The following is a 27,164-nucleotide window of genomic DNA, read 5'->3' as shown; positions in this document are numbered from 1 at the left end:
GAGAGTGACCTGGCTGGAATAATAAACATCGGGAAAGTGGAAGCGTTTGGGCCAGGCTTCGACCTGCCACCGGGCTGCACCTGTAGCGCCATCGTCCCGACAACGTGGAAAAGAAAGGCGACAGAGGAAGTCCCTATAACTGTCAATGAACATGTGAGTAACTTACGCGGGAGGAAATGAGCGGCCACGTCGGTGAGAAAGGAGGCGAAAGGTGAAGAAGGAAAGCGACAAAGCCGAACAAAGTGGAGCCATTGTGTGCGCACGCGCGGCTCCGCATGTCCAGGCAAGGTGCGCGTGGGCGCGGGAGAGATGGGGCGAGCGCCCAATCAGCCTGCCCCCGCTTTGCCGCGCATGCGCGGAGGGCAGGGACTGTGGCACGGGGTCGGTGGCTCAATTGCGCGCGAGCGGGCTTGATTGTTTCCTCGCATTTTTGAAAACAAATTGTAAAGAAAGGGCGAGCGGCAGCAGCCTCCGTTCCGCATGGTGAGAATGGCGGATAAAGAGGGTGAGTTTTGCCTCAGGTGCCCCGCAAACAGCTCGATCCGAGCAGTGTCGCATAAGGCTGTTGGGCCCAACGGCGCTAAATTCCGGGGCAAAAGGCGGGGGGGAGAGGAGGCCTAACTCGGCAGCCGGCGCCCGCAACACGTCCGGGTGTGAGTTGCGCGGGAAAAGTAGGTTAGGAAGGGGTGGCTGCAGTCCAACTTATCGCACCAGTGTCGCAGTTGTAGCCGGGTGAGGAAGGCCGTACAATCTGGTGGCCTGAGGAGTTTGTCGAGCCCATAGTTTTAAGTGGTCACGCTGCATTTGCGTTTGGCACAAAGCTGACAAGGGATAGGGAGTAGAGGGAATAGAACTGAGGGTCTGCTGTGGGTCAAGTAGGCAAGAGGCCAGTGTGGAACATTAACACGAACTACATTTGTTCAGTGGGTTTCACTCGGTTGTGTGTGTTCGTGAATTTCACCCAAACACTGAGCAGTAAAATTGCAGTTTTCTCACTTTAACTCTATTTTGCATGCTTTATTAAGTAGTTGATAGTCCCAGTTGTATTCCGTGTGTGGGAGCCTTTCGTGTAACATGACGTGCGGGTCTGCAGTGGCTGAGACCGAAGTGGTTCCATGTATAAAGAGCTTTTCTTGAATTTGGACGAAAGAAATCAGAGATATTGTCATTTGTAATGAGGGAAGTATGCCAAATATTATGCAGAATAAGTTTCTAAACACTTTAGGACTTGTCATGGTTTGTATGTTTGTGGATCCGGACCACTGAATATTTAACAATAAGGGGAAGAGTCTCACTGTGCTGGGGATTATATGAGGTGAAACTGAGGGTATTAGAAGTATGTGATTTTGAATATATAGATTCTGATGTTTTGTCTGCATTCTAATTTCCGGCACTGAAACTGTTTAGAAAACTATTTAACAGTGATGTGTTTTATAGTCCTTAATGTTTCTTGACTGAAGATGTTTGTCAGAGGAACATTACTGAAATAAAATTATGGTTCATACTAAAGGAAAAGGGGAAATGATCAGTAATTTGTCTCAGTTTCACAAATATTTATTCTCAGGCAGTTGTCATAAAAGGCTGAATTACAGCTTGAAGCCTCTTTATTCCCAATATTTTATAAGGAATTTTTTTCTCATCCAGTATGCCAGTTGAGCAAAATTCTGCTCATCACTACGTAATGTTAGGCAAGCATTACATTTTAGAGACAAGAATGACTGAGAATTTAGCTGTTGTCAAAGTCCACATGCAGTAACAGTTGTTTTGAAAAGTAAGGGGGGAGAGGGAAAGTTTCAGAAGAAATTCATCAAGACTTTGAACACTACAAAATGTAACCCATAAAAAGCAACTTTTGTATTAAATCATTTATTTATAGTTACATGCCTTTTTGAGCCATAAAATTGTCTTTGTTAAATGTTACATGAACCATCTAAATCTTTTTTGTACCTTTGTGGTGATTTTTATTTTATGAGGGAAAACTTGACTGAAAATAATAAACGGTTCTTTCAGTTTATGACGATGCAGTGGAGGAGCGTGTGATCAATGAAGAATATAAAATATGGAAGAAGAATACTCCATTTTTATATGACCTAGTTATGACTCATGCATTAGAATGGCCAAGTCTTACTGTACAGTGGCTACCTGATGTTACCAGGTAAATTAATTTTTTGTCAAAAATTTTATTTTTTATATTTTTTACTATGTAAAATATTACTTTTTTATTCTTAATAGCATTGTATGTCTCAACTTTGATTTGTAGAGAATATCACCTTTCAAAAATTGTAATTCAAATTGCATTGCCTTTGCTTGCATTCTAAAAGTTGGAGATTTATGATGGGGATCTGAGTTGTCATGGTAGAAATTATATAAAGTGAATTGAAAATCAGTCCACTTTTAAAGATGCATTACAATTAATATATTTCTCCATGTGGATTTTATGCTGATTGATCCCCATTTCAATCTTTATTTAAAACATTGTTTTGTGCAGGCCTGAAGGGAAAGATTACAGTATTCACCGTTTGGTGTTAGGGACACATACGTCTGATGAACAGAACCATTTAGTTATTGCAAGTGTCCAGATCCCCAATGATGACGCTCAGTTTGATGCTTCTCACTATGATAGTGAGAAGGGAGGTATGTTCTAATGTGTTATTGCTTCTTTGGTATTTGTTTCATTCTGTATTCCATGTCTGAATTGTGAGGTAAAGCTATCAGATACTGATCTCATCTCTATACGTTTGCATCTGTAGTAATGTCCTCTGACAATCCAGTGTGCAATCTAGACATTTTGACTGAAGCATAATTCTCAAACAATTTTATCCAAAGTCATTTTGTGTTCATCCCTTTTCGTAGGCTATATTATCGAGAATTATTCCTCTGAATTTCTCACACCAGAGTCATGCTACTGCTAAACTCACTTGATCATGTTTTGTGTCATGAAATTGTGAATATCACTCTGGGTGAGCAATTTAATGCATGAAAATTTAGATGAATTCTACGAACTACCCAGATCAAGTTGAACTTGGACTGAAGTAATTTGATAATTCAAATTTTCTCGCCATATCTGAATTTTTATTGGGGTGTAGCATATATTCACTGATTGTTTTGTGTTAACTACTTCTGGGATGCGTACAAAATATCTTTATGTACTTTGCCACAAGTGGGGGGGGGGGGGGAAGAAGGTGCTCCGTTTGCTTTTTCATTTTGTAAGTTTTATAAAGATATAAGTTTGTAAATTTATTGTACAAAGCATGATATTATAAACTGAGTTTGTTAACAGTGGAATTGTTTTAAAATTAGCCAGTTTAATTTCAATTAGCCACTTTTATTTCAAGTATGAATTTTGCTGCTGCAAACATTCCCATTTGCATTTGATCCATTGTCTAAAGGACAATGCACCTAGTTTTTTTCACCTAGTAAAGCAGCTAGTTTACTGTGGTGCTAGTAAAAGTATGAGCTATAAATGGTACTAAACCTTACTTTTGCCTTAGTATTGTAAATTTACAATTTTTTATTAGGGAGAGCTGTCATTAAGTTAGAAATGTTTGATGGGAATGCTTTCCAACTTGTTTCCTTCTCCAAAAACTTCTGATTAAGAATTTCCAAGAAACAATTGTGAACAGTTTTCCCAACAGATGATAGCTCCCTTATGTCATAATTTGCTCGTACTTTTGTCAGTAAGTATAAACTTTGTCATAATGTTATTTTTAATTTTTCAGAATTTGGTGGATTTGGGTCTGTAAGTGGAAAAATAGAAATAGAAATTAAGATCAATCATGAAGGTGAAGTGAATAGAGCACGTTATATGCCACAAAATCCATGCATTATTGCCACCAAAACTCCAACCTCTGATGTGCTTGTCTTTGATTACACCAAACATCCATCTAAACCAGGTAAGGAATATTAGTCACTTACCGTAGATTCTGGACTACAGAGCGCACCTGATTAAAAGCCGCTGGCTCTAATTTTAGAAAGAAAATCAATTTTTTAATTGTAAAGGCCGCACCGGATTTTCGGCCGCAGGTGTCCCACGTTGTAATATGAGATATTTACACAGAAAGATATTACACGTGAGGATTTTTTAACTTTTAATTAAATCCATATGGTAACAAAAACAAATACATATTGCAAATGCTTTTTTTCGAACCGTGCCCGTAACGCGGCTACTTTTAAATATACGTTGCGTATACTTCTTTACTGAACAACATTCCAATATCTCCTAACGACTGGTAAAAAATATATATACTGCAGCCTACCAGGAAAAGTTATTGATCGCCTTTAACTTAAAAGCAGCGTTCGCTCAGATCCAAAGCCACTCGCGTAATGTGCTCCCTCCCACCTTTCCGTTTATCGCAAACGGCATTTTTCCCACAAGACACCGCGAAACCGGGTGTGACGTCATAGCATCCCGCGATGTAGTACAGAAAACAAATATAGTTAAAACTCTTCTAACTTTAACTAGAAAATGAATTACTAAGCGAAAATATTATAAACTAAGTAACTGCCATAAGGCAGCACAATGCTTCGAGTGTTTTCCATGTTGATGAGGGTGAGTACAAATGACTGATTTACAATAATTTAATTGTGAAAGTGCGCTTGATTTATCGTACAATTTCATTGGACCTCTGTGAACTACTCATCAATTTTATTGGTCTACTGTTATGAGGCAAAATGTTTACGAGGCGGCATGAAAAAAATCATGTATTAGCCGCTCTGGATTAAAGGCCGCAAAGTTCAAAGCTGTTCAAAATGTGGGAAAAAAGTAGCGGCTTAAAATCCGGAATCTACGGTAGTTCAATCTATAGGTGTATACTGAAAGGATTATACATGGAGGAACTTAAGGACAAAAATGAGAACTTGCAAATGGATACTCAATGCAGGTATAAGGGACTAAGTAATACCTTCTGCATTTGCCTTCAGCAGAGAAGTTTCCAACATAAGATTGAAAGAGGAAATACAGTGGATTCTGGTTAATAGGAACACACTGGATCCAGTGCATTAAGGCCCAAATAAGCACTGCCACGTTCTTTTGATTGCCTATAAATGAACAAATCAGTGCAGATAAAAGACCGCCATCTTGCAATGCTTTGCACATCTGCATTCTCCAAATCTACATTTTAATTGTAACATTTAAGCTAATTGTTGTTGCCTTGAAATTCTTAATTTCTAGTTTGAAGTAGTGAAATTGTTTCATTTTCATTCCCAGCACTTTCTGGCATCTCCAGGCCGAAGTGCTTGAAACCGTAGTGAGCAAAGCAGTTCTGAATTGTCTTTGAGCTCATTTCTCACCAACTATCAGTGTCAAGAATCACTGGTTTTTGAACACACACAACTGCTACTATTTAAAAACGGTCTGCTGTAAGTACTGTGTAGTGTTTAACCGTCACACGAGTGGGCATGACTGATGCTATATAGCATTAGCAAGTTTCCTGTCCCAATTCTACGGAGATGTCCCAAACGAAGAGAATGCTGGCTATTTTCTTCGTTTTTTCAGAGTTGTCCCAAATAAGCTGCTGCCCTAATTAACCAATAGCCCATTTAAATGTAATCCACTGTAATTGTGAGACACAATAGGTTAATCTTTGAACAAGTTTGCTGAACTTAATATAGATGTGTTGTCATATTAGAAAATCTGGGATTTTCTTTTGAAGGTAAGGCTTCATAGAAATATATTCAATGGGTGGTCTGGATGGTGAGATCCTGAGACTCCTATTCCTGTAAATGGAACATTAGAAAGTTTTTGAAAGAACAGGCCATTTGGCCCAACAAAGCTTGCCAATTTCCTATTCACATAGTGTGTTTGAAATAACTATCAAGTTTAGATTTGAAAGTCTCTAAACAACTAGGTAGTTTGTTCCATGTGTCTACAACTCTCAGAGTAAAGAAAAGCTTCCTGGTGTTGGTCTGAAATCTCCCTTTAACTAGTCTCCACCTTACTTATACCCTTAATGATTTTGAAAACTTTCAGCATGTCACCTCTCATTCTCTGTCTACTTAGGCTGAGCATACCCTGCAGACCTAGAATGAGTCTAGTACTTCTCTGAACTCTGTCCAGTGCTAGAGGCCACAGATATAAAAGAGAATATTATTTCGAGTGACGTGAAAAAAGTCTCTGTGATATCGAGTGTTATTAAAATGTTGGAGGCAAATTCATTGTGACCATCAAGTGGGACTAGATATGGTAGGGAACATTTTGGAGGAGAAAGGGGCTGGAACGTGTAAGATGCTCCAGTAGAGAGATACTGTGGCCAAGGCTGATTGGCCTCCTCTGTTATAGCCATTCTGTGAGTCTGAGTTAATGAAGCCATTGTTTTCTCCTAAAACAAATGAAACATGTAGAAACAGACTTAATGATAAATCTACATTTTTTGACTGTCCTGAATAGATACAAGCAGCACTTCAAACTAGAAAAGTTTGTACATTGCCAAACTTTTAAAATGAATGTGTTAACGACAACATTGCAGTCAGTAAATGTGCATTGTTGTCGTATGGTTATTTCTACTTGGTATCAATAATGCTTAAGAACCTGCTCTGCATCTGAGTTGAATGCTTTTCTCTCAAGTGACCAGGGTGCAATTTATAAGCAATGGGTATCTGCTCAAAAGCTTGTTTGTTCAAGTTAATCACAAACAAGAGAAAGTCTGCAGATACTGGAAATCCAAGCAGCACAGAAAATGCTGGAGGAAATCAGCAGGCCAGGCAGCATCTGTGGAAAAATGTACAGTTGATGTTCCTGCCGGAGGGTTTCAGACTGAAACATCAACTGTACATTTTTCCATAGGATGCAAGCTGTTTTTGGTGTCAAGACACAGCTGCATATTTTCATTAATAGTTGCCAAAGGCAGCTGAACTCTGGAAATCTTTTTCTCGAAGTAAAGGCCTTTCAAGATCCCCAGATTGCTATGGAGACAGGTGGTGTAAATAAGCCTTGTTTGATTCTCTTACACTTTTGCTGCTATAATCCAAAATCTATTTGTTTCTGTGGTGGTGTGTACAATATATTCAGAAGTAAGGTCAAGCATGAGTTTAATGATGGATTATTATAATAAGCTGACTTCTGCTTTGGTTTGTTTTGCCAGATCCGAGTGGTGAGTGTAATCCTGATCTGCGGCTACGTGGTCACCAAAAAGAAGGATATGGCCTCTCCTGGAACCCAAATTTAAGTGGACATCTTCTTAGTGCTTCAGATGATCACGTAGGTACCATGATGTTTCATTGCTTGATCAAATGAGTGTGAGCAACTGTAGCGCAAACATTTTGCACAACATAAGGCTAGCAGGAAGGATGAATATAGAGCCAGAAGGGGCCATGAGAAGGCCTTGGCAGACAGGTTTAAGGAAAATCTCAAGACATTCTACATGTATGTGAAGAACAAGAGGATAAGACGTGACCGAATAGGACCAATCAAGTGAGACAGTGGAAAAGTGTGTATGGAACCGGAGGAGATTGCTGAGCCTCTGGTGATGATTTTTGCACCGTCAATGAGGATGGGAGAGGTTCCGGAGGATTAGAGGGTTGTGGATGTTGTTCCCTTATTCAAGAAAGGGAGTAGAGATAGGCCAGGAAATTATAGGCCAGTGAGAGGCATAATATGATTAGGAATAGTCAGCATGGCTTTTGTCAAAGGCAGGTCGTGCCTTACGAGCCTAATTGAATTTTTTTGAGGATGTGACTAAACACATTGATGAAGGTAGAGCCGTAGATGTAGTTTATATGGATTTCAGCAAGGCATTTTACAAGATACTCCATGCGGGGCTTACTGAGAAAGTAATGAGGCATGGGATCCAAGGGGACATAGCTTTGTGGATCCAGAACTGGTTTGCCTGCAGAAGGCAAAGAGTGGCTATAGATGGGTCATATTCTGCATGGAGGTCGGAGACCAGTGGCGTGCCTCAAGAATCTGTTCTGGGACCCTTACTCTTTGTGATTTTTAAAAATGACCTGGATGAGGAAGTGGGGGGATAGGTTAGTAAATTGCTAATGACACAAAGGTTGGGTGTGTAACGGATAGTGTGGAGGGCTGTTAGAGGTTACAGCAGGATATTGATTGGATGCAAAACTGGGCTGAGAGGTGGCAGGTAGAGTTCAACCCAGATAAGTGTGAGGTAGTTCATATTGGTAGGTCAAATATGATGGCAGAATATAGCATTAATGGTATTACTCTTGAGAGTGTGGCGAATCGGAGGGATCTTGGGGGTCCGAGTCCATAGGATGCTCAAAGCTGCTGTGCAGGTTGATTCAGTGGTTAAGAAGGCATAAAGTGCATTGGCCTTCATCAACTGTGGGATTGATTTTAAAAGCTGAGCGGTAATGTTGCAGCTATGTAGGACCTTGGTCAGACCCCACTTGGAGTACTGTGCTCAATTCTGGTTGCCTCACTACAGGAAGGATGCAGAGGAACCATAGAAAGGATGCAGAGGAGATTTACAAGGATGTTGCCTGGATTGGGGAGCATGCCTTATGAGAATAGGTTGAATGAACTCAGCCTTTTCTCCTTGGAGTGACTGAGGATGAGAGGTGACCTGATAGAGGTGTACAAGATAATGAGAGGCGTTGATCGTGTAGATGGTCAGAGGCTTTTTCCCAGGGCATAGCTTTAAGGTACTTGGAAGTAGATACAGAGGAGATGTTGGGTAAGTTTTTTATACGGGGAGTGGTGAGTGTGTGGAATGGGCTGCCAACGGTGGTGGTCGAGGCAAAAATGATAGGGTCTTTTAAGAGAATCCTTGATAGGTACATGGAGCTTAGAAAAATAGAGAGCTATGGGTAAGCCTAGGTCATTCTAAGGTAAGGACATGTTCAGCACAGCTTTGTGGGCCAAAGGGCCTGTACTGTGCCGTAGGTTTTCTATGTTTTTAAATATTTAAACATGATTAGTTGTAAATGGCAGTCGAATAAAAGAATTAAAAACTTTGATTATTGCTGTTTTAGCATGGTTATTATACTATACATTAATCTTTAAAACAATTAAAAATTATGATAACATTAGGTTTTCATATTGAGAATCGTTTTATCCAAAATGGTGTTAGTAATAATTTAACTTGTTTATTTTTCCACAGACAATCTGTCTTTGGGACATCAGCGCAGGTCCAAAAGAAGGAAAGATAGTTGATGCTAAAACGATATTTACAGGTCACACTGCAGTTGTAGAAGATGTATCCTGGCATTTACTGCATGAATCCTTGTTTGGATCAGTGGCTGATGACCAGAAACTAATGATGTGAGTACAGCATAAATGCTAATTTTTGACTAAAGCTATACTATAACCATTGAAGCAATGGGAAAGATTAATGTTACTTCCTGTGGATCAGAGGTATTAGTTAATATTAAGGGTTATATTCCCAATATTTTTTCTAAAACAAAGAAATGCATGCGCACACTCACAACTATCACCACACCTCCTGCCAGTTGATGGGCCAACCGTTAATCAGGGCAACCACCAATATGTGGTAACTATTAAAGACCAGAAAATCAAGAAAATAATCTGGATTCCCTTCATTTATTTGGCACACAATGGCACTTAGTTGGGACATGAGGTCGTTGCCGAGCAGTTTCTTGCACTTGTTGCGTGCACTTGTGTAGCAGTTCGACAGTACACTGCTTAGAGCAATCATATTTTTATATAGTGTCAGTTGTGTCTGTGTTCAAAAAGCAATGATTATGTCACTGATAGTTGCCGAGGAAATAAGTGGTAAGACAATTCACAACTGTTTTGTTCCTTGCGGTTTCAAGTATTCAGGCTTGGAGGTGGCAGAAGCAGCCAGGAGTGAAAATGAATTGATTTCACTATATAAAGTTAGGAACTATGAAGAATTTGAAAGTATCTTGAATGTTTCAATGAAAATGGACATTTGAAGAATACAGTCATCCAAAGGATTGTATGAAGGCAGTTCATTATCTGCACCAGGTGTCTGCACTGATTTTGTTTATTTAATCAAAAGAATACAGCCATGTACACTCGATCAATTCCTCTGTTGATAACTATTAGTAACTAATACAGTTTTATAGTATTGTATCAGTAGTGTTCTAATTTGTTCTGTATTCCATTTAAATACATCATTTGTTGCTCAGTTAAATAGTTTATCTTTTTTTATACCTTTTTAACTCTTTCCATGGAACTTTGATTAATTGGACCAAAATGTATTGGTCCTGACTTGTCCCAATTAATCAGTATTGTGTGTGTGTGTGTGTGTGTGCGCACTCACGCACACACAGCTGTTTGCAGATGATAGGAAGCTAGGTGGAGGGGCAGGTAGTGTTGAAGAAGCAGGGAGTCTGCAGGAGCATCTGTATACAGATTAGGAGAATGGGTAAAGAATTGGCAGATGGTGTGTAGGGAAGTATTTGGTCGTGCATTTAGGTAGGAGGAATAAAGGTGTAGACTATTTTCTAAATGAGGAGAAAATTCGGAAATCTGAAGTGCAAAGGATTTGGAGTCCTTGTGCAGGATTCCCTGAATGTTAACTTGCAGGTTGAGGGGTGGTTCAAAAGGCAAATGCATTGTTAGCCTTCGTTTCAAGAGGATTAGAATATAAAAGCAAGTGTGTGATGCTGTGGCTTTATGAGGTAATGGTTAGACCACACTGGAGTATTGTGAGCAGTTTTGGGATCCTATCTTGGAAACGATATGTTGGCAGTGAAGAGGGTCCAAAGGATGTACACAAAAGTAATTCTGGGAATGTAAGGGTTAACATGTGCATAGCATTTGATAGTATTGGGCCTGTACGCTGGAGTTTAGAAGAACGAAGGGGATCTTACTGAAACCTATTGAATATTGGAAGGCCTATATAGAGTGGATGTGGAGAGGATATTTCTTATAGTGGGGGAGTCTATGTCCTGAGGGTACAGCCTCAATAGAGGGACATGCAGCTAGAATAGAAATGAGGAATTTCTTTAGCCAGATGTTGGTGAATCTGACATCAATTTGGAAAAATTGATTTTCAGTTGCCACAGAAGGCTGGAGAGCATTAGTCATCAGGTATATTTAAATCAGAATTTGATAGGTTGTTGATTAACATGTGCGTTAAAGGTTGCAGAGAGAGACAGGAGAATGGGGTTGAGAGGGATAGGAAATCAATCATGATGGATTGGCAGAGAAGACTCGATGGGTTGAATGGCTTAATTCTGCTCCTATGTTTTATTATCTTAAGGACTTGTGGACGGTATTGTCCCAAATACATTAATATTTGCCAATCTTTCTGGTTTTCTACAGTACTATGCAATGCATGTTCTACTGTGATAATGAGAATTTTATAGAAACCAGTCTTCATTATTTTGTTTGCAACTTGATGAGTTGTTTTTCAATAATGCCTACACTATACCCTCTAAAAGGCTAGCATTTTGCTTGGCTGTTTTTTATGTGAGTGCTAGTAAGTGACTAAATCGTGGTGTCTCAACCCCTTTGTAGTGTGTTAGCTTTTCAATACAAGTCATCACATAGGAATAAGAATTTTTGATTTTTCAGTCATAGAAGAATCTTATAAGTTTGTTCAAACAGCTAACTCAAATAGGATTTGAGTCTAAGGACTTGAATCTACTCACATCCTTAGCCTCAACTAAAGTGTATAAAATTAAAGATCGTAAGTGATCAATTGGGCTAAACTTCAAATGCCCTTGGTCAGCACATTATCTACAAAGATATAAACTTGCCCTGTGTACACTATTGCAAAAATCTCAGTGTGGTGAAGAAAAATTGCTTTGTGTTATTTTGTAACAGCACAGAAATTGTCGATTTTCATTTTATTTCTCACTAAAACTCAAGTTTTGTTTTCCAGCTGGGATACGAGGTCAAATAATACTTCAAAGCCAAGCCATTCTGTGGATGCGCATACAGCTGAAGTCAACTGCTTGTCTTTCAACCCATATAGTGAATTTATCCTGGCAACTGGCTCCGCTGACAAGGTCAAAATTTTTGTTTCTGTCTAGTTTATGTTGCAATTTTCTGTACTTCTTCTCAAGTGCTTCTGTAAGTTAAGATTCTTTTGAACAAATGCAATATTATCAGTATTATGACCATCTATCCAAGATATGGTTTTGACTTGTATTTTGTACCTAGACGGTGGCATTATGGGATCTTCGAAATCTTAAATTAAAACTTCATTCCTTTGAATCACACAAGGATGAGATCTTCCAGGTGAGGAGCTTTAGGTTTTTATAAGTTAGAAACTACATACTTGTTTCTTGATCAAATTGGGCTACATAAAGCACGGGTTTTGTTTGCAGGTTTTCCAGAGTTTTATTCATATGTTCTTGCTTTTATCCATAAAGTGATAGGAAATATAAGGATCCTATTGGAATAAAAATGCCAAGGTGACTTTAAGAATCATTCTCTACTTGTAGATTAAGGGGTTTGTTCATCAGTCAATCTTTAAGAATGTTAAGCATTTGAAATTTTGTACAGCAAATGAATTTATCCATCACCTTAAAGGTTAAGTCCTCTTCCTTTCAATTTCTAAATTGCAAATTGTTCATATTTATTTGCACTTGTTGAAGCCTCAGCTGTGTGTTAAGCTATGTATGCAAAAATATTTTTATAATGTAATAGGAAATGACTTGAGAAATGAGGTACTACAATTTATCAGCAAATAAGCTGCCTCTGCTTTGGCATAAAATTTGCATTGCATCCTTTCATTTCCTTTAAATACATATAAGTTCTCAAAGCTAGTAAGGTGCAAAATGTTACCTTTATATATCGTGCATATGATCTGAAATGCAGAACATCTCTGCTTGTATTGGTAGAATTCGTTTGGTTTGTCCTGCTTGCTTAAACAGCAGAAGTTTCCTCCACCATTTGAAAGACTAAAAACATTGCATTTAGATATATCTAACTTTACCATTGCTGATCCCTTTCCTTTACCTGCTAATTCTGATGCACAGCCAGATTGCTCACAGCAATGACCTGATGTTTGACTCCATTGTAAACTTCTAGCACTGTTATCAACAAATGTTCCATTTCTACCTTTATTGCCTCGACTTAAAAATCATCTGTGTTGAAACCCTCATCCATACCTTTGTTATCTCAGGACTTTGACCTTATTCTGCATAAAAATTTGATGTACATTGACACTTGTTTAAGAATTCCTGAAGTTTAACTTTTTCTATTTCCTGCCACAAGCTTTTAGATTACTTCAGTATTGGCAGGCTTACGTTTGTGAAAGTGAACACTAGAATTTGGACCTCAGACTTCTGTATTTATGCTTTATCTTTTTTAATGACATTCCTTACAATCTCTGCATTTATTCTGTAACGGCTATATGCGAGTAATCAGTGGTCTTGTAGGCAAATAGCAACATAACTGATGCTGCAGGTACATTGATCTCTTAATCAACTATCTTGTATATCTTTATTAACTTATTACTTAAAAGATGAAATCTTTCAGCTACATATGGCCTGTCATGGCAGATGACCCCAACATTAGTCTGGTAGGATCATGAAATGTAGAAATAAGGCTGCTGTGATGCTGTCTCTGCTAAGTTGTAACAGACTTTTCAGCCATTCCCAGATAATTCTTTTGTGAGCCCAATACAATACAGTGGGCTAGTAACACTGCAACATTTCGAAAGTACTCTATGCAATCTATGTAGTCTTTTTCTCATTGTCACCTGCTGTGAGTTTGAGTATATATTGTCCAGGCAGAGGAATGCGGCAATCTGGAATCTACAAAACGTAGAAATAAGAACCTCAGATGCTGAAAATGCTCAACACTGGGAGTCATGTTGATGCAGTGATATGGTTAATGTTTTAGGTCAGTTACGCTTTTTTTGGTCTGAAACATTAATTGTTTCGAGCAGTCAGACTCGAGTGACCTATTTTTTTAAAAAAAATACACAAATGGAATTGTAGTAGATGCTGACTTTGTTGTAGTGGAAAGTGGTCATAATGTTGCTATACTGAGGTAATATTAGGGTTGTGCAGTTTTTTCAAGAACCATACAGTAGAAGGGATGTATAGCAATTATCATTGAATGTTAACATTAAGTTCCAGCTTTGTTCTTGTTTATAGTTGTAATTTGCCAGATATTTGTGGACGGGGGGGAAATAAACCATTCACGTTTTTGTATACGGCTATGGATTTTCGAAGATTTTTTGGTATAGTATACATAGCACTAATAACTGCTTCCTTTTCAAGTCCTTTTCCCACAATCCTTGCTATCCTACTCACTAAAGACTACAGGTGATGCTAAAATTGATTTATTTTGTAGGTCCAGTGGTCTCCACATAATGAAACTATTCTTGCTTCCAGTGGTACAGATCGTCGTCTCAATGTTTGGGATTTAAGGTGAGGAGACATACTTTTCCAGTGTGAATCAGAATCAGGTTCAGTGTCACTCATACATATTGTGAAGTTTGTTTTATAGGAGTGGTACATTGTAAGATTTAAAAATCACTTAGTTACAAAACTTTTAATAGTGCAAAAGAGGAATAGTGGTACTGTTCACGAACCATTCAGAAATCTGATAGCTGAGGGGAAGAAGGTGTTCCTAAAACCTTGAATGTGGGTGTTCAGACTACTGTACTACTTCCTCTATTGTAGTAATGAAAAGAGGGCATGTCCTGGATAGTGAAGGTCTCCAATGGTGGATGCTGCCTTCTTGAGGCACCACCTTCTAAAGATGCCCTTGATGGTGCAGTGGGTTGAGCCATTTAGAACTGTCTGAATCTGCAACGCTCTGCACCCTCTTGATCATGTGCATTGGAGTCATCGTACCAGGCAGAATGCATTTCACTGAACAACTATAGAAATTTTCTGCTTTGGTGCCGTAGTAAATTTCCTCAAACTGCTTTAGTATTCCATTGTACTACTTTAGAAATATAGCTGCTGGCATGCCTTTGTGATTGCAGCAGTGTTCTAGGCTGAGGATAAATACTTTTGAGATGTTGACACCCTGGAACTTGAAGCTGCTTATGCTTCCCACTGTTGATCACCTCAGAGTACTGGTGTATGTTCTCGTGACTTCCCATTCCTAAGTCTACAACTAATTCCTTGACCTTGCTGATGGTAAGTGCAAGGTTGGTGTTGGGACACCATTTAACCAGCTGATCTATCTCACTCCTGTACACTCCTTCAGTATCTGCCATTAATAGTGTTGTCAGGTGAAAGTAATAAATGGTGTATGAGCTGTGCCTAGACACACAGTCATGAGTGCAGAGAGGGTGGGCTGAGCATGCATCCTTGCAGATGCACTTGTATTGATTGTCAGGGAGAAGAAGATGGTATTTCCGATTCGCACTGACTGGTTCTCAAGTTAAGGAAGTCAGGTTTGCAGGTGTGGAGAGGGGTTCAGAGGCCCAGGTTTTCAGCTTATTGGTTAGTACTGATGGGAGGATGTGCTGAATACCAAAGTAGTCAATAAAAATAAATATGTTGGGATTGTGGTCTAAAGCCGAGTGGGGAGCGAGTAAGATTGTGTGCTGTGTAGACCTGTTGTGGTAGGGAAATTACAGAGGGTCTAGTTCCTTCAGACTCAGATCTGGATGTGCTGCAGGTCCTAATAGTGGCCTCTCAAAGCACTTCATTGTAGTTGATGTGAATTCTACAGGGTGATGGTCATTGAAGCAGCTCATGAAGCTCCTCTTGGGCATTGATATGACCAGTGCCCATTTGAAGGAGATTGGAGCCTCTGACTGTAGCAGTAAGGGGTTGAAGATGTTCTTGAATATTCAATTGGTCGGCATAGATTTTCAGTATCCTGTCAGGTATATCAGCAAAGGATCACCCTCCTGAACTTTGTAAGGCCTGAGATTGATCACAGGTTTGCTAGATGGTGTGGGGATTTGCACAGGTGTAGTTTTATTCTCCCTTTAAAGTGTGCATAAAAGGCATTGAGCTCATTAGGAAGTAATGGCGTGTGAGCCCTGCCACAGCTGATGTGCATCCACTTGTAGCTCTGCAGGCAACTTCCCTTTCCCTCTCACAACTGCCTTCCAAATGACTTATCTAGATTGCTGGTCTTAATTGTCACAGATTTGGCCCTCCGCTTACAGTGGATCTCATGGTTTATCCAGGGCTTCTTGTTTGAGCATATTCAGTATGCCCTTGAATATGCATAGTCATCTACATAGGTCTTTATGAAATCGCTGATGACTGGAATATGTATTCAGGTCTGAAGGAGAATCCTTGAATATGGTGCAGTCCACCGATTCAAAACAGTTCTGTAAGCACTCTGCTGTTTCCTTTGACCATACCTTTGTGATCCTCACCTGCTTTCTGCAGTCCTCTGTCTCTGCCTAAATGCTTGGAGTTGAAGTAATATTCAGGTGGTTGGACCTGCCAAAGTGTGGGAGTGGGATAGCATGGTGAGCATTTTTGATGGTGATGTAACAGTTCGTGTGTGTTGGCTCCTCTGGATCCACAGGTAACATACTGGTAGTTTGTTAAAGACTTTTTCAAAGCTGGCCTGGTTGAGGTACCTCCACAGTGATTGGAAAGGCATTGTGGTATGCTGTCTCATGACTTGATCGTGGAGTTCAGCTCCTTCAGTGCCAGCTTGACTTTTGCCAGGGGTAGAATTTTCACTGCAACCAGGATGATGACAAAGAACTTGGCAGAAAGAATGGAATATATTTGATTGTCAGATGTTCCAGGTCAGGGGAGTAGGAGCTGAGACAGCACCATGATGAGTTCATCATGAAGCAAACACTGCCAATTCAATTGTTATGTTACACTATGTCCTGTCCGTGCATCAGAATGTGAAGCCCTCAGGCTGGAGTGCTGGGGTGAATAATGTATCTGAAACAAAATAAGCAACAGTCCTTATTGTTCCTCTGGTATTAGAATCTTGCTCTGTCTTCAGCTTTAATTTGTAGCAACTACATTAGCCAGTAGGATAGTTGGGAGAGGGGGCCTTAGGGCAGCCTAGGCCCTAATGGGATAATGGAGACTTCCTGAGCTTCCATCTGCTGCACTTGCTCTCTGGGTGCTCTGCAGTCCCAAGTCTCAGTTCTGAAGATAGCTAATTTGTTTAAATTATTTGAGAATTGCTTACTGCGGTGTCTGGCTGTAGATTTCAACAGTTCTAAATAGGAATGCTTGATGGGAGTTTCACACAAAGTCACCACACTTCATCTTGCCTTTTCATTTTGCCAGCTTCCAGGTTTTTTCCAGCAGCAAATATATCTAGCATTGTGGTAGTATTAATAAATTAGGGGGCAATTTGTAGTATTGATAAAGGGTAGAAGGGGAGAGATGAGTAAGGGTAAACAGGCGTTGGAAACACTGGGTAGGTTATGAGCGGTTACCAGAATCTTTAATCGGGTATCAACCAAGTACTTGAACGAATATGTATTCAAAAATTTGTAAAGAAAAGCCTTTGAAATTGAATTTTGTGAAAGAGCCAATCATGACAGTTGTGCAAATGTTAATGGCTGTTACTTAATTCAGCTTCCAAAAAAGTACTCAACAAGTTGCCAAAATTAGGAATATGTAGAATTAGAGTTAACTTGTTGGTTTTGATAGGTACTATAAAGTATGGATGTTGTTGAAATTGTATTGTTCCTTCCACCTGGGGGACATATTCAACAGACCCTAGCTTCTTTCTATATAAGCAACTTGGTGACACTATTTATTAATCCAAGAGTGCTGTAGATGCTAAAATACTGTAGCTTAGTTATTTGTGGTCAAAAGCAGATGGTTGTAGATAGATTGTAGCAAATGGAAAATTATGATGAAAGGAGTTGAGCATGGATATGTGTGACCCTTATGCTTTTGAATAAAGAGAATGTTTTCTAATTGATGATGCTGAATGCAGACAGATACTCCACATTAAATATAAAAAGTTTGCATAAATGAGATGTGATCTCTTCCTTGTCCTTTTAAGAACTTTTTATCAATTTTGTAGAGGTTTTGTGACTTTTATGTACTACATTCTGAGATGTGTGTGCTTGTCTTGCTTCCTCTGGTTTTATTCTTGTGCGCAGAATTGAAGTGCCTAGTTCAGAAATGGGCTGTTCAGCCTCTTTGATATTTACAGATGTTTGTGCTCCACCCTGGCCATCTGCCTCTTTTTTTTCTCCCTGTAGCATTTTAACTCTGCTAATTCATGTGTATCTTTTTTATTTGTATGTTATTCATGTAGCAAAATTGGTGAGGAGCAATCAGCGGAAGATGCAGAAGATGGACCTCCAGAACTACTGGTAGGTTTAGGTATAACATTAATAATTAGGAATATTTACTTTTGAAATATCATTCAGTTTCTGTTGTCTTTCCTTATTTTGCATATTAAAGCAAAATGCTTTTCACTTGAGTGGGCCAAATGTATCTGTAATGTGGCTGTCCATTTGACCAATCTGCTTTTCTTTCTAAACTTTGGTATCATCCTTTTCATTATTTATAGCATCCCGCCCAAATGGACATCATAGCAACTACTAGCCTGCAGTGTTCCAGCACCATTATAGCATGATACAAAATAATTCATCAACCTGGTGAAGTGAAAACGCAAGTCTTGTGGGCATACACAGAAAAAAGTAAAAATTGCATTCTGTAGATTTACTCTTTCATTTTGTAACAGATAGCTTCACTGTTTTGCCTAGTAGACATGATAAATGACTAACAAAAGGAGCTGCCTTTAGTTCCTTCATTTTTAATGACTCTGAAGATTGGCACAATGCAAAAGAGACAGTTCAACTGTTATTATTCTCAGCCTAAATGGATGAGCCATCTTGGGCTTCTCCTGAGTTTCTTACTTTAAAAATAGTTTGCATTTAGTTGGTTCGTTTTGTGTATAGTAACACAATGACAATTCTCTATCTCATTATTGAAATCAGTGAAGTTTTGGCCTAGCCACTTAACTCATTACCAAGTTCCATACCCTAGTTTTACTGAACAAGAAGTTTCTTTTGTGTTCCTTAGAATATTAATGACTTTTAGGTGTCAATACTTGGGCTCTTGCAAATCGAAAGTTTTTAGAAGTCTTATAAATTCTCTGTTCAAAAAAAATTAGTCTAATTGATTCTTTAATGGTTTGAAAATAAACAGTTGCAAGAAAAACTGGGTGAACCCTTTACACTTACCTGGTTTTCTGTATTAGTTATTCATAAAATGTGGTTTGATCTTCATCTAAGTCACAATAATAGACAAACACGATCTGCCTAAACTAATAACACACAAACAATTGTACTTTTGATGTCTTTATTGAATGCATTGTTTAATCATTCACAGTCTAAGCTGGAAAAAGTATTTACTAACTGGTAGAACCTCTTGTAGCTGCTGATCAGACTTACACAATGACAAGAAATTTTAGACTATTCCTCCATACAGAACTGTTTCAATTCATCAATATTTTTGGGTTACCTTGCATGAATAGCTGCCTTCAGGTCATATTGGGGTAAGGTCTGGACTCTGGCCTGGCTATTCTAAAACACACATTTTCTCTTTAAACCATTCTGCAGATTTACTCGTGTGTTTCAAATCATTGTCTTGTTGTTTCATCCAACTTCTCTTAAGCTTCAGGTGACCACTATTCTGACATTCTCCTGTAAAATGTCTTTGATACAATTTTGGATTCATTGTTCCCTCAACAAATGCAAGCTGTTCAGGCACTGAGGCAGCAAAGCAGCCCCAAAGCATGATGCTCCTTCCTTCAAACAAAGTGGTGTGCGTTTCTGCCAAAAAGTTCAGATTTTGTTACAGAAGCATTATGGAACACCCAGGTGGTCTTTTGCAAACTTGAAATATGCAGCAATGTTTTTTTGGAGAGTGCTGGTTTCCTTCATGGTGTCCTTCAATAAACACCATTTTTGTTCAGTGTTTTTCTTATGGTGGACACATGGATAGATTCTTTAGCAAGTTCTAGAGATTTGTTATCTTCTGCTGTTACCCTTGATTATTTTTCACCTCCTTCAGCATTGCATGTTATGCTCTTGGTGTGATCTTTGCAGGACGCCCACTTGTAGGGAGAGTAGCAACAGTACTGAATTCCCTCCATTTGTAGACAATTTCTTTTACTGTGGACTGATGAACATTCAGGTCTTTAGTAATACTTTTGTAGCCTTCTCCAGCTGTATACATCTCTACAAGTCTTCAAAGGTCCTCTGAAAGTTGTTTTGATCTTGAGAAGAACAGGCTCTATTAGTAACCTGATTTTGTATGTCTTTTTTTAAAGAGGGCAGGGTACCTCTACAACCCACACTTTTGTAGAAGGCATTATCCCAGAGGTTCACATACTTTTTTGAATCTAAACTGATTGTTTAACTGGTGTACTCAGTATTGACAACAAGTACAATTATTTGTGTTATTAGTTTAGAAAGATAGTGTTTTTCTATTATTGTGACTTAGATGAATATCAGACCACATTTTATGAGTAAGTCAGAAAACCAGCTAATTGCAAAGGGTTCGCAAACTTTTTCTTGCAACTGTAGCTCACCAGATTGTTTCCCATGTTCCCTTAAACTTGCCAGGGCCCATTTTCCATATTCCCTTTAAACTCACTCTGCCCTGTTTTCCATGCTTCCTTTATGCTCGACCAAGCCCCTGAGAAATTTACTACAATTGAGTTCTTGTATTTTTAAATTAGTTTTGTTATCACTTCAGTTTTATTTAGATACAGCAGGGCCCTTCTGGTCGAATGAGTCTGCAACACCCAATTACATCCAAGTGAACAATTGACCTACTAACCTGTATGCCATTAGAATGTGGATGGGAACTGGAGCACTCGGAGAAATCCTCATTGTCGTGGGAAGAACATAAAACTTCTTACAGATAAAGGCAGAATTGAACCGGGTCGGTGTGCTGTGATAGTGTTACACTATCATGACGGCCTTCTGTCATTCAATTTAAATTTGTATTATCTGTTCAGCTTTAGGAAACACTTCCTTCATTCAGTCTCAGCCTATTTGTAATTTTAAGCACCCCTCTCAAATCTCTTGACTTACTTGCTGTGAAGAATGCTCCTTTGATTTTCTACAATTTTAGTTTCAATTGTTTCTCAGTGGCTGTATGCCAAAGTGGAACATCTCAACTTGCTGCATTGAATTTTATCATGAGCCCGTTGCTAATTTCTGTGATGTTTTTGGCACATCCAAGCCTTTTTCATGAATCTATGTCAGAAACATTAGTGGTCCTGATATTAAACTTTAGGGGAAGCTACTGTGGACCAGTCTAGTCTGATTATCTAGACATCCCCTCAAACTGTTTTCTATGCATGGATAATTTTATATTTAGGCTTGTACTATATTTTGCTGCCAGTTTTATTATCGGTATCAAACAAGGGAGATTCATACACAGTCAGTTGCATTGGTCTCATTCACCCTCTACTTCACAAACTCATTGCAGTTTATTCAAGTGAAATTTGCCTTTAATAGAACCTTATTGATTTTCCTTCAACAGTTCTTTAATGACTATGCTGGATCCATAACTGAAGTTATTTCTCCATCTCTTCCCATCTGTCCACATCTGTTTAAAATACTTATTTAAATCCCTTCTAAATGATAATGCTACAGCTGTGGAAAGTGTGTCCAGATTCAGCTTCTGAAGGAACATGTTGCAGCATTGAAGAAAGAACTGGATGACCTCAGGTTTATCTGCGAAAACGAGGGTTTTCTGGTCAGGACCTACGGTGAGGTTGTTACACCGAGGATACAGGAAGAGAGAAAGGGGACGACGATGAGGAAGGAAAGGATGCTTGAAGTACAGGAGACCCCAGGGGATGTACCTCTCGTAAACAGGTTCACCTTCTTGGAAGCTGTCAGGACAGAAGATACTGCCAGTCTGAGAGGCGGACAGGTCTGCGAGCCGAAAATTGGTGCAGAAGCAGAGCCGAGGAGTCAGACATCAGGAAGAGCCGTGGTAGTAGGGGACTCCATAGTAAGAGGTATGGAAAGGGGTTTCTGTGGCAACAGGCGAGATTTAAGGATGGTGTGTTGCCCTGCTGGTGCTAGGATCCAGGACATCAGGGACCGATTGCAGGGAATCTTCAAGGGTGAAAGTGAACAGCCGGAAGTGGTAGTGCATGTCGGCACAAATGACATTGGGAAGAAGAGGAAGGCCATTCTGCAGCGGGACTTCAGAGAACTCGGAAGAAGGCTGAAAAGCAGGACTTCCAGGGTGGTTATCTCTGGTTTGCTTCCAGTTCCTTGTGCTGGAGAGGGCAGGAACAGGGAGATAATGGATCTGAATGTGTGGCTGAGGAACTGGTGCAGGAAGCAAGGATTTACATTCTTGGACCACTGGGATCTGTTTTGGGGTAGGGATGAATTGTACAAAAGGGATGGGTTGCACCTTAATAGACGGGGGACCAGCATTCTGGCAGACAGGTTTCCCACTGCAACACAGATGTGTTTAAACTAAGTAGTGGGGGGGGGGGGGGGGGGGATGAACTGGAAATATAAGGATGGAGTTAAAGGGAAAGTGAAAATAAGAAAAGTTAAAAAGGACAACAGAATCAATGGAGTAGAAAGCTCAAGAAGAGATCATACAGTATGGCCAAGTGAAATAGGAATTGATATGAAAATAGAGGGGAGTACCAATTAAAAGTATTATATATGAATGCACGAAGTATAAGGAATAAAGTAGATGAGCTTGAGGCTCAGTTGGAAATTGGCAAGTACGATGTTGTGGGAATAACAGACATGGCTTCAAACGGACAGGGCCTGGGAAATGAATATTCAAAGATATACATCTTATCAAAAGGACAGACTGACTGGCAGAGGGGGTGGGGTGGCTCTGTTGGTGAGGAATGATACTCAGTCCCTTGCGAGGGGGGACATAGAATCTGGAGATGTAGAGTCAGTATGGATAGAACTGAGAAATTCTAAGGGTAGAAAGACCCTAATGGGAGTTATCTACAGGCCCCCAAACAGCAGTCTGGATGTAGGGTGTAAGTTGAATGAGGGTTAAAATTGGCATGTCGCAAAGGTAATGATACAGTTGTCATGGGGGATTTCAACATGCAGATAGACTGGGAGAATCAGAATGATACTGGACCCCAAGAGAGGGAGTTTGTGGAGTGCCTCTGAGATGGATTCTTAGAACAGCTTGTACTGGAGCCTACCAGGGCGAAGGCAATTCTAGATTTAGTGTTGTGTAATGAACCGGATTTGATCAGGGACCTCGAGGTAAAGGAACCATTAGGAGGTAGTGACCATAATATGATATGTTTTAACCTACAATTTGAGAAGGAGAAGGGAAAATCGGATGTGTCAGTATTACAGTTGAACAAAAGGAACTATGGAGCTATGAGGGAGGAGCTGGCCAAAGTTCAATGGAACAAAACCCTAGCAGGGAAGACAGTGGAACAAAAATGGCAGGTATTTCTGGGAATAATGCAGAAGGTGCAGGATCGGTTCATTCCAAAGAGGAAGAAAGATCCTAAGGGGAGTAAGGGGCGGCCGTGGCTGACGAGGGATGTAAAGGGCAGTATAAAAATAAAAGAGAAGAAATATAACATAGCAAAGATGAGCGGGAAACCGGAGGACTGGGAAGCTTTTAAAGAGCAACAGAAGATAACAAAAAAGGCAATACGCCAAGAAAAAATGAGGTACGAAGGTAAACTAGCCAAGAATATAAAGGAGGATAGTAAAAGCTTCTTTAGGTATGTGAATAGCAAAAAAATAGTTAAGACCAAAATTGGGCCATTGAAGACAGAAACGGGTGAATTTATTATGGGGAACAAGGAAATGGCTGATGAGTTGAACAGGTACTTTGGATCTGTCTTCACTAGGGAAGACACAAACAATCTCCCAGATGTAATTGTGGCCAAAGGAACTAGGGTAAAGGATGAACTGAAGGAAATTTATATTAGGCAAGAAACGGTGTTGGATAGATTGTTGAGTCTGAAGGCTGATAAGTCCCCGGGACCTGATGGTCTGCATCCCAGGGTACTTAAAGAGGTGGCTCTAGAAATCGTGGACGCATTGGTAATCATTTTCCAGTGTTCTATAGATTCAGGAACAGTTCCTGCCGATTGGAGGGTGGCCAATATTGTCCCACTTTTCAAGAAAGGAGGGAGAGGGAAAACGGAATTATAGACCAGTTAGCCTGATGTCAGTGGTGGGAAAGATGCTGGAGTCAATTATAAAAGAGGAAATTACAACACATTTGGATAGCAGTAGAAGGATCAGTCCGAGTCAGCATGGATTTATGAAGGGAAAATCATGCTTGACTAATCTTCTGGAGTTTTTTGAGGATGTAACTATAAAAATGGACAAGGGAGAGCCAGTGGATGTAGTGTACCTGGACTTCCAGAAAGCTTTTGATAAAGTCCCACATAGGAGATTAGTGGGCAAAATTAGGGCACATGGTATTGGGGGCAGAGTACTGACGTGGATTGAAAATTGGCTGGCTGACAGGAAACAAAGAGTAGTGATTAACGGATCTCTTTCAGAATGGCAGGCTGTGACCAGTGGGGTACCGCAAGGTTCGGTGCTGGGACCGCAGCTGTTTACAATATACATTAATGATTTAGATGAAGGGATTAAAAGTAACATTAGCAAATTTGCTAATGACACAAAGCTGGGTGGCAGTGTGAAATGTCAGGATGTTATGAGAATGCAGGGTGACTTGGACAGGTTGGGTGAGTGGGCAAATGTATGGCAGATGCAGTTTAATGTGGATAAATGTGAGGTTATCCACTTTGGTGGCAAGAACAGGAAGGCAGATTACTATCTAAATGGAGTCAAGTTAGGAAAAGGGGAAGTACAACGAGATCTAGGTGTTCTTGTACATCAGTCAATGAAAGCAAGCATGCAGGTACAGCAGGCAGTGAAGAAAGCTAATGGCATGCTGGCTTTTATAACAAGAGGAATTGAGTATAGGAGTAAAGAGGTCCTGCAGCTGTACAGGGCCCTGGTGAGACCCCACCTGGAGTATTGTGTGCAGTTTTGGTCTCCAAATTTGAGGAAGGACATTCTTGCTATTGAGGGAGTGCAGCGTAGGTTCACAAGGTTAATTCCCGGAATGGCGGGACTGTCATATGTTGAAAGATTGGAGCGACTGGACTTGTATAAACTGGAATTTAGAAGGATGAGAGGGGATCTGATTGAAACATAAGATTATTAAGGGATTGGACACACTGGAGGCAGGAAGCAGGTTCCCGCTGATGGGTGAGTCCAGAACTAGAGGCCACAGTTTAAGAATAAGGGGTAGGCCATTTTGAACAGAGATGCGGAAAAACTTTTTCACCCAGAGAGTGGATATGTGGAATGCTCTGCCCCAGAAGGCAGTGGAGGCCAAGTCTCTGGGATGCATTCAAGAGAGAGTTAGATAGAGCTCTTATAGATAGCGGGGTCAAGGGATATGGGGAGAGGGCAGGAACGGGGTACTGATTGTGTATGATCAGCCATGATCACAGTGAATGGCGGTGCTGGCTAGAAGGGCCAAATGGCCTACTGCACCTACTGTCTATTGATAATGACATTATTTTGTGTTATTGTATCCGTCTCACAATAAATAGTCCTGATTATGCTGTGAATCCTATGTGTACTGCCTTTGTTATGACAAATTAGAAGTTTTCTTTATTGATTGAGATAGTATATTTGAATCTGCCTACTTTCAACATGTAGAATTAAAGAACCTTTTTTGTAACTTGTATCAAGAATTAAGGATTATCAATTGGATGAATTTCCAGTTTTGGATTTTTATGGAATTCAAATGGTGCTAAAGTCAAAGAACAGTTGTGATTTTTTTTTTGTTAGAGTAGGTGTGAGGTGCTGGATGCCCTACTATTTCTTGATCCCTTCATTTGGTATTAATGTTTGAACTTGAGTTTGCACTAAATGAAATGCAAAACAATAATACATGAGGTGATTGGTCAATTTGTATTCCATGATATATTTGAAAGAAATGAAGTCTGTAATAACAGGATAATTTATTTCTCATCAAACATTCTCAAAATATGTTCTTTTGATGTGCATTTAAATCAGAAACATAACTTTCCATAGAGGAGAATTTCTTAATGTGGAGTGCTAACTTAAATGTAAACTAAAACGTCCTCAACAACCATATGAACACTCTCTTTCAGTTTATTCATGGAGGCCACACTGCAAAGATTTCTGATTTCTCCTGGAATCCAAATGAACCATGGGTAATCTGTTCTGTTTCAGAAGATAATATTATGCAAGTTTGGCAGATGGTGAGTGTTGGTCTTACTGAATTAATTGCAGCCCAAGTATCAACATTATACATAGAATATAAAATTCATTCAGTGCACTTGGAGTATGGCTATATAGCTTTATTGTGGTTAGGTTATATACGTTTCAAATGTTTTGTATCAAGATTGACTTTATTTTTCCTTTGCCTTTTTAGGCTGAGAATATTTACAACGATGAGGAACCTGACACACCAGCCTCCGAATTAGAGAGTCAAGGATCATAAGCCTAGATTTGCCAACTATTTTTAGGAGGTCTGGGGGGAGAAAAATCAGACTGATCATCTTAATACAAGTTTTCCAAATGGTCCTTTCAAGTCAAGTGCTGGGGCTTGTGTATATAAAAAGCACTTGCGGAAATTCTGGCGTGCAATTCCTGCTATTTTCAGTGTGTCGTACAGAAATTTTGGAAGTGTTTTGAGAATGCAAAGCCTGATTTATGCATAGTACGTGATTGTATTTCATCGCATGTATAAAAGCTTAATAGCTACTTGAAGTCTAAAGCACATTGTATAGTCTCACAGTATGTTTTGTCATTTAGCTTGCCCCTGGAATGTGATTGGCAGCAGGATATTGAAATGGCGTATGCATGTCTCAATTCCAGTGGAAGTGTGTTAGAGCTGAAGAAGTATCTACAAGGAAATATTATTCTTATACTCTGGGGACAGGAAAATAATGATTATCCAAAGTGCACATAGTACTTGGAATTCTTTGCCTTACATTTGTCCAATGCTCTCCAGGCCCACTACACATGCATTCAGTGGTGGGACAAACTGCCAATAACTAAACAGCATTTGTTGCTGGAGCACACCAATTATGTTGATAATTTAAATAATTGCAGTGTATATTGTATGTTTTGAGTAATTCAGCAAATGAAGAATTGCTACTGCTGCCCTCAGAAGTAATGTGTGGCGTAGGTTTCTTGGTGTTTGAGGCTCTTTGTGTATATGAATGTATGCAGTTATGAACCTATGTAGAAATTTGCTTGTTCTGTATTTTCCTTCATAATTTTTTAAAAATGCATTTTATGCACATTGTAGAGCAGGGATATACAAACAAAATAAACTTTTTGTAATAATTTCTAAAA

At 39.5% G+C, this 27,164-nt stretch overlaps 1 protein-coding gene across 1 annotated transcript; it reads left to right on the top strand.

The window, feature by feature from the left end:
* The first annotated feature begins 350 nt into the window (after positions 1–350).
* LOC140727901 (histone-binding protein RBBP7) lies at positions 351–27,164 on the top strand. Its single transcript, XM_073045840.1, has 12 exons — positions 351–505; positions 2,011–2,155; positions 2,489–2,634; positions 3,720–3,893; positions 7,080–7,195; positions 9,060–9,220; positions 11,775–11,901; positions 12,056–12,133; positions 14,201–14,277; positions 18,074–18,131; positions 25,952–26,062; positions 26,236–27,164. Exons 1-12 carry the CDS (start codon positions 481–483, stop codon positions 26,302–26,304), a joined length of 1,287 nt encoding a protein of 428 aa, XP_072901941.1. The 5' UTR covers positions 351–480; the 3' UTR covers positions 26,305–27,164.

Source organism: Hemitrygon akajei, chromosome 5, assembly GCF_048418815.1.
Source record: "Hemitrygon akajei chromosome 5, sHemAka1.3, whole genome shotgun sequence".
In the NCBI taxonomy this organism is placed as follows: domain Eukaryota; kingdom Metazoa; phylum Chordata; class Chondrichthyes; order Myliobatiformes; family Dasyatidae; genus Hemitrygon; species Hemitrygon akajei.
Note: the sequence above shows the minus strand (reverse complement) of the source record. Positions and strands in the feature narration are given on the sequence as shown.

Bases quoted from the DNA above. Each gene is read 5' to 3' on its own strand.
- LOC140727901 (XM_073045840.1), top strand. From the start codon at position 481: ATGGTGAGAATGGCGGATAAAGAGG. The intron at 18,132-25,951 runs GTAGGTTTAGGT...ACTCTCTTTCAG, and splicing joins ATGGACCTCCAGAACTACTG to TTTATTCATGGAGGCCACAC. The intron at 26,063-26,235 runs GTGAGTGTTGGT...TTGCCTTTTTAG, and splicing joins TTATGCAAGTTTGGCAGATG to GCTGAGAATATTTACAACGA.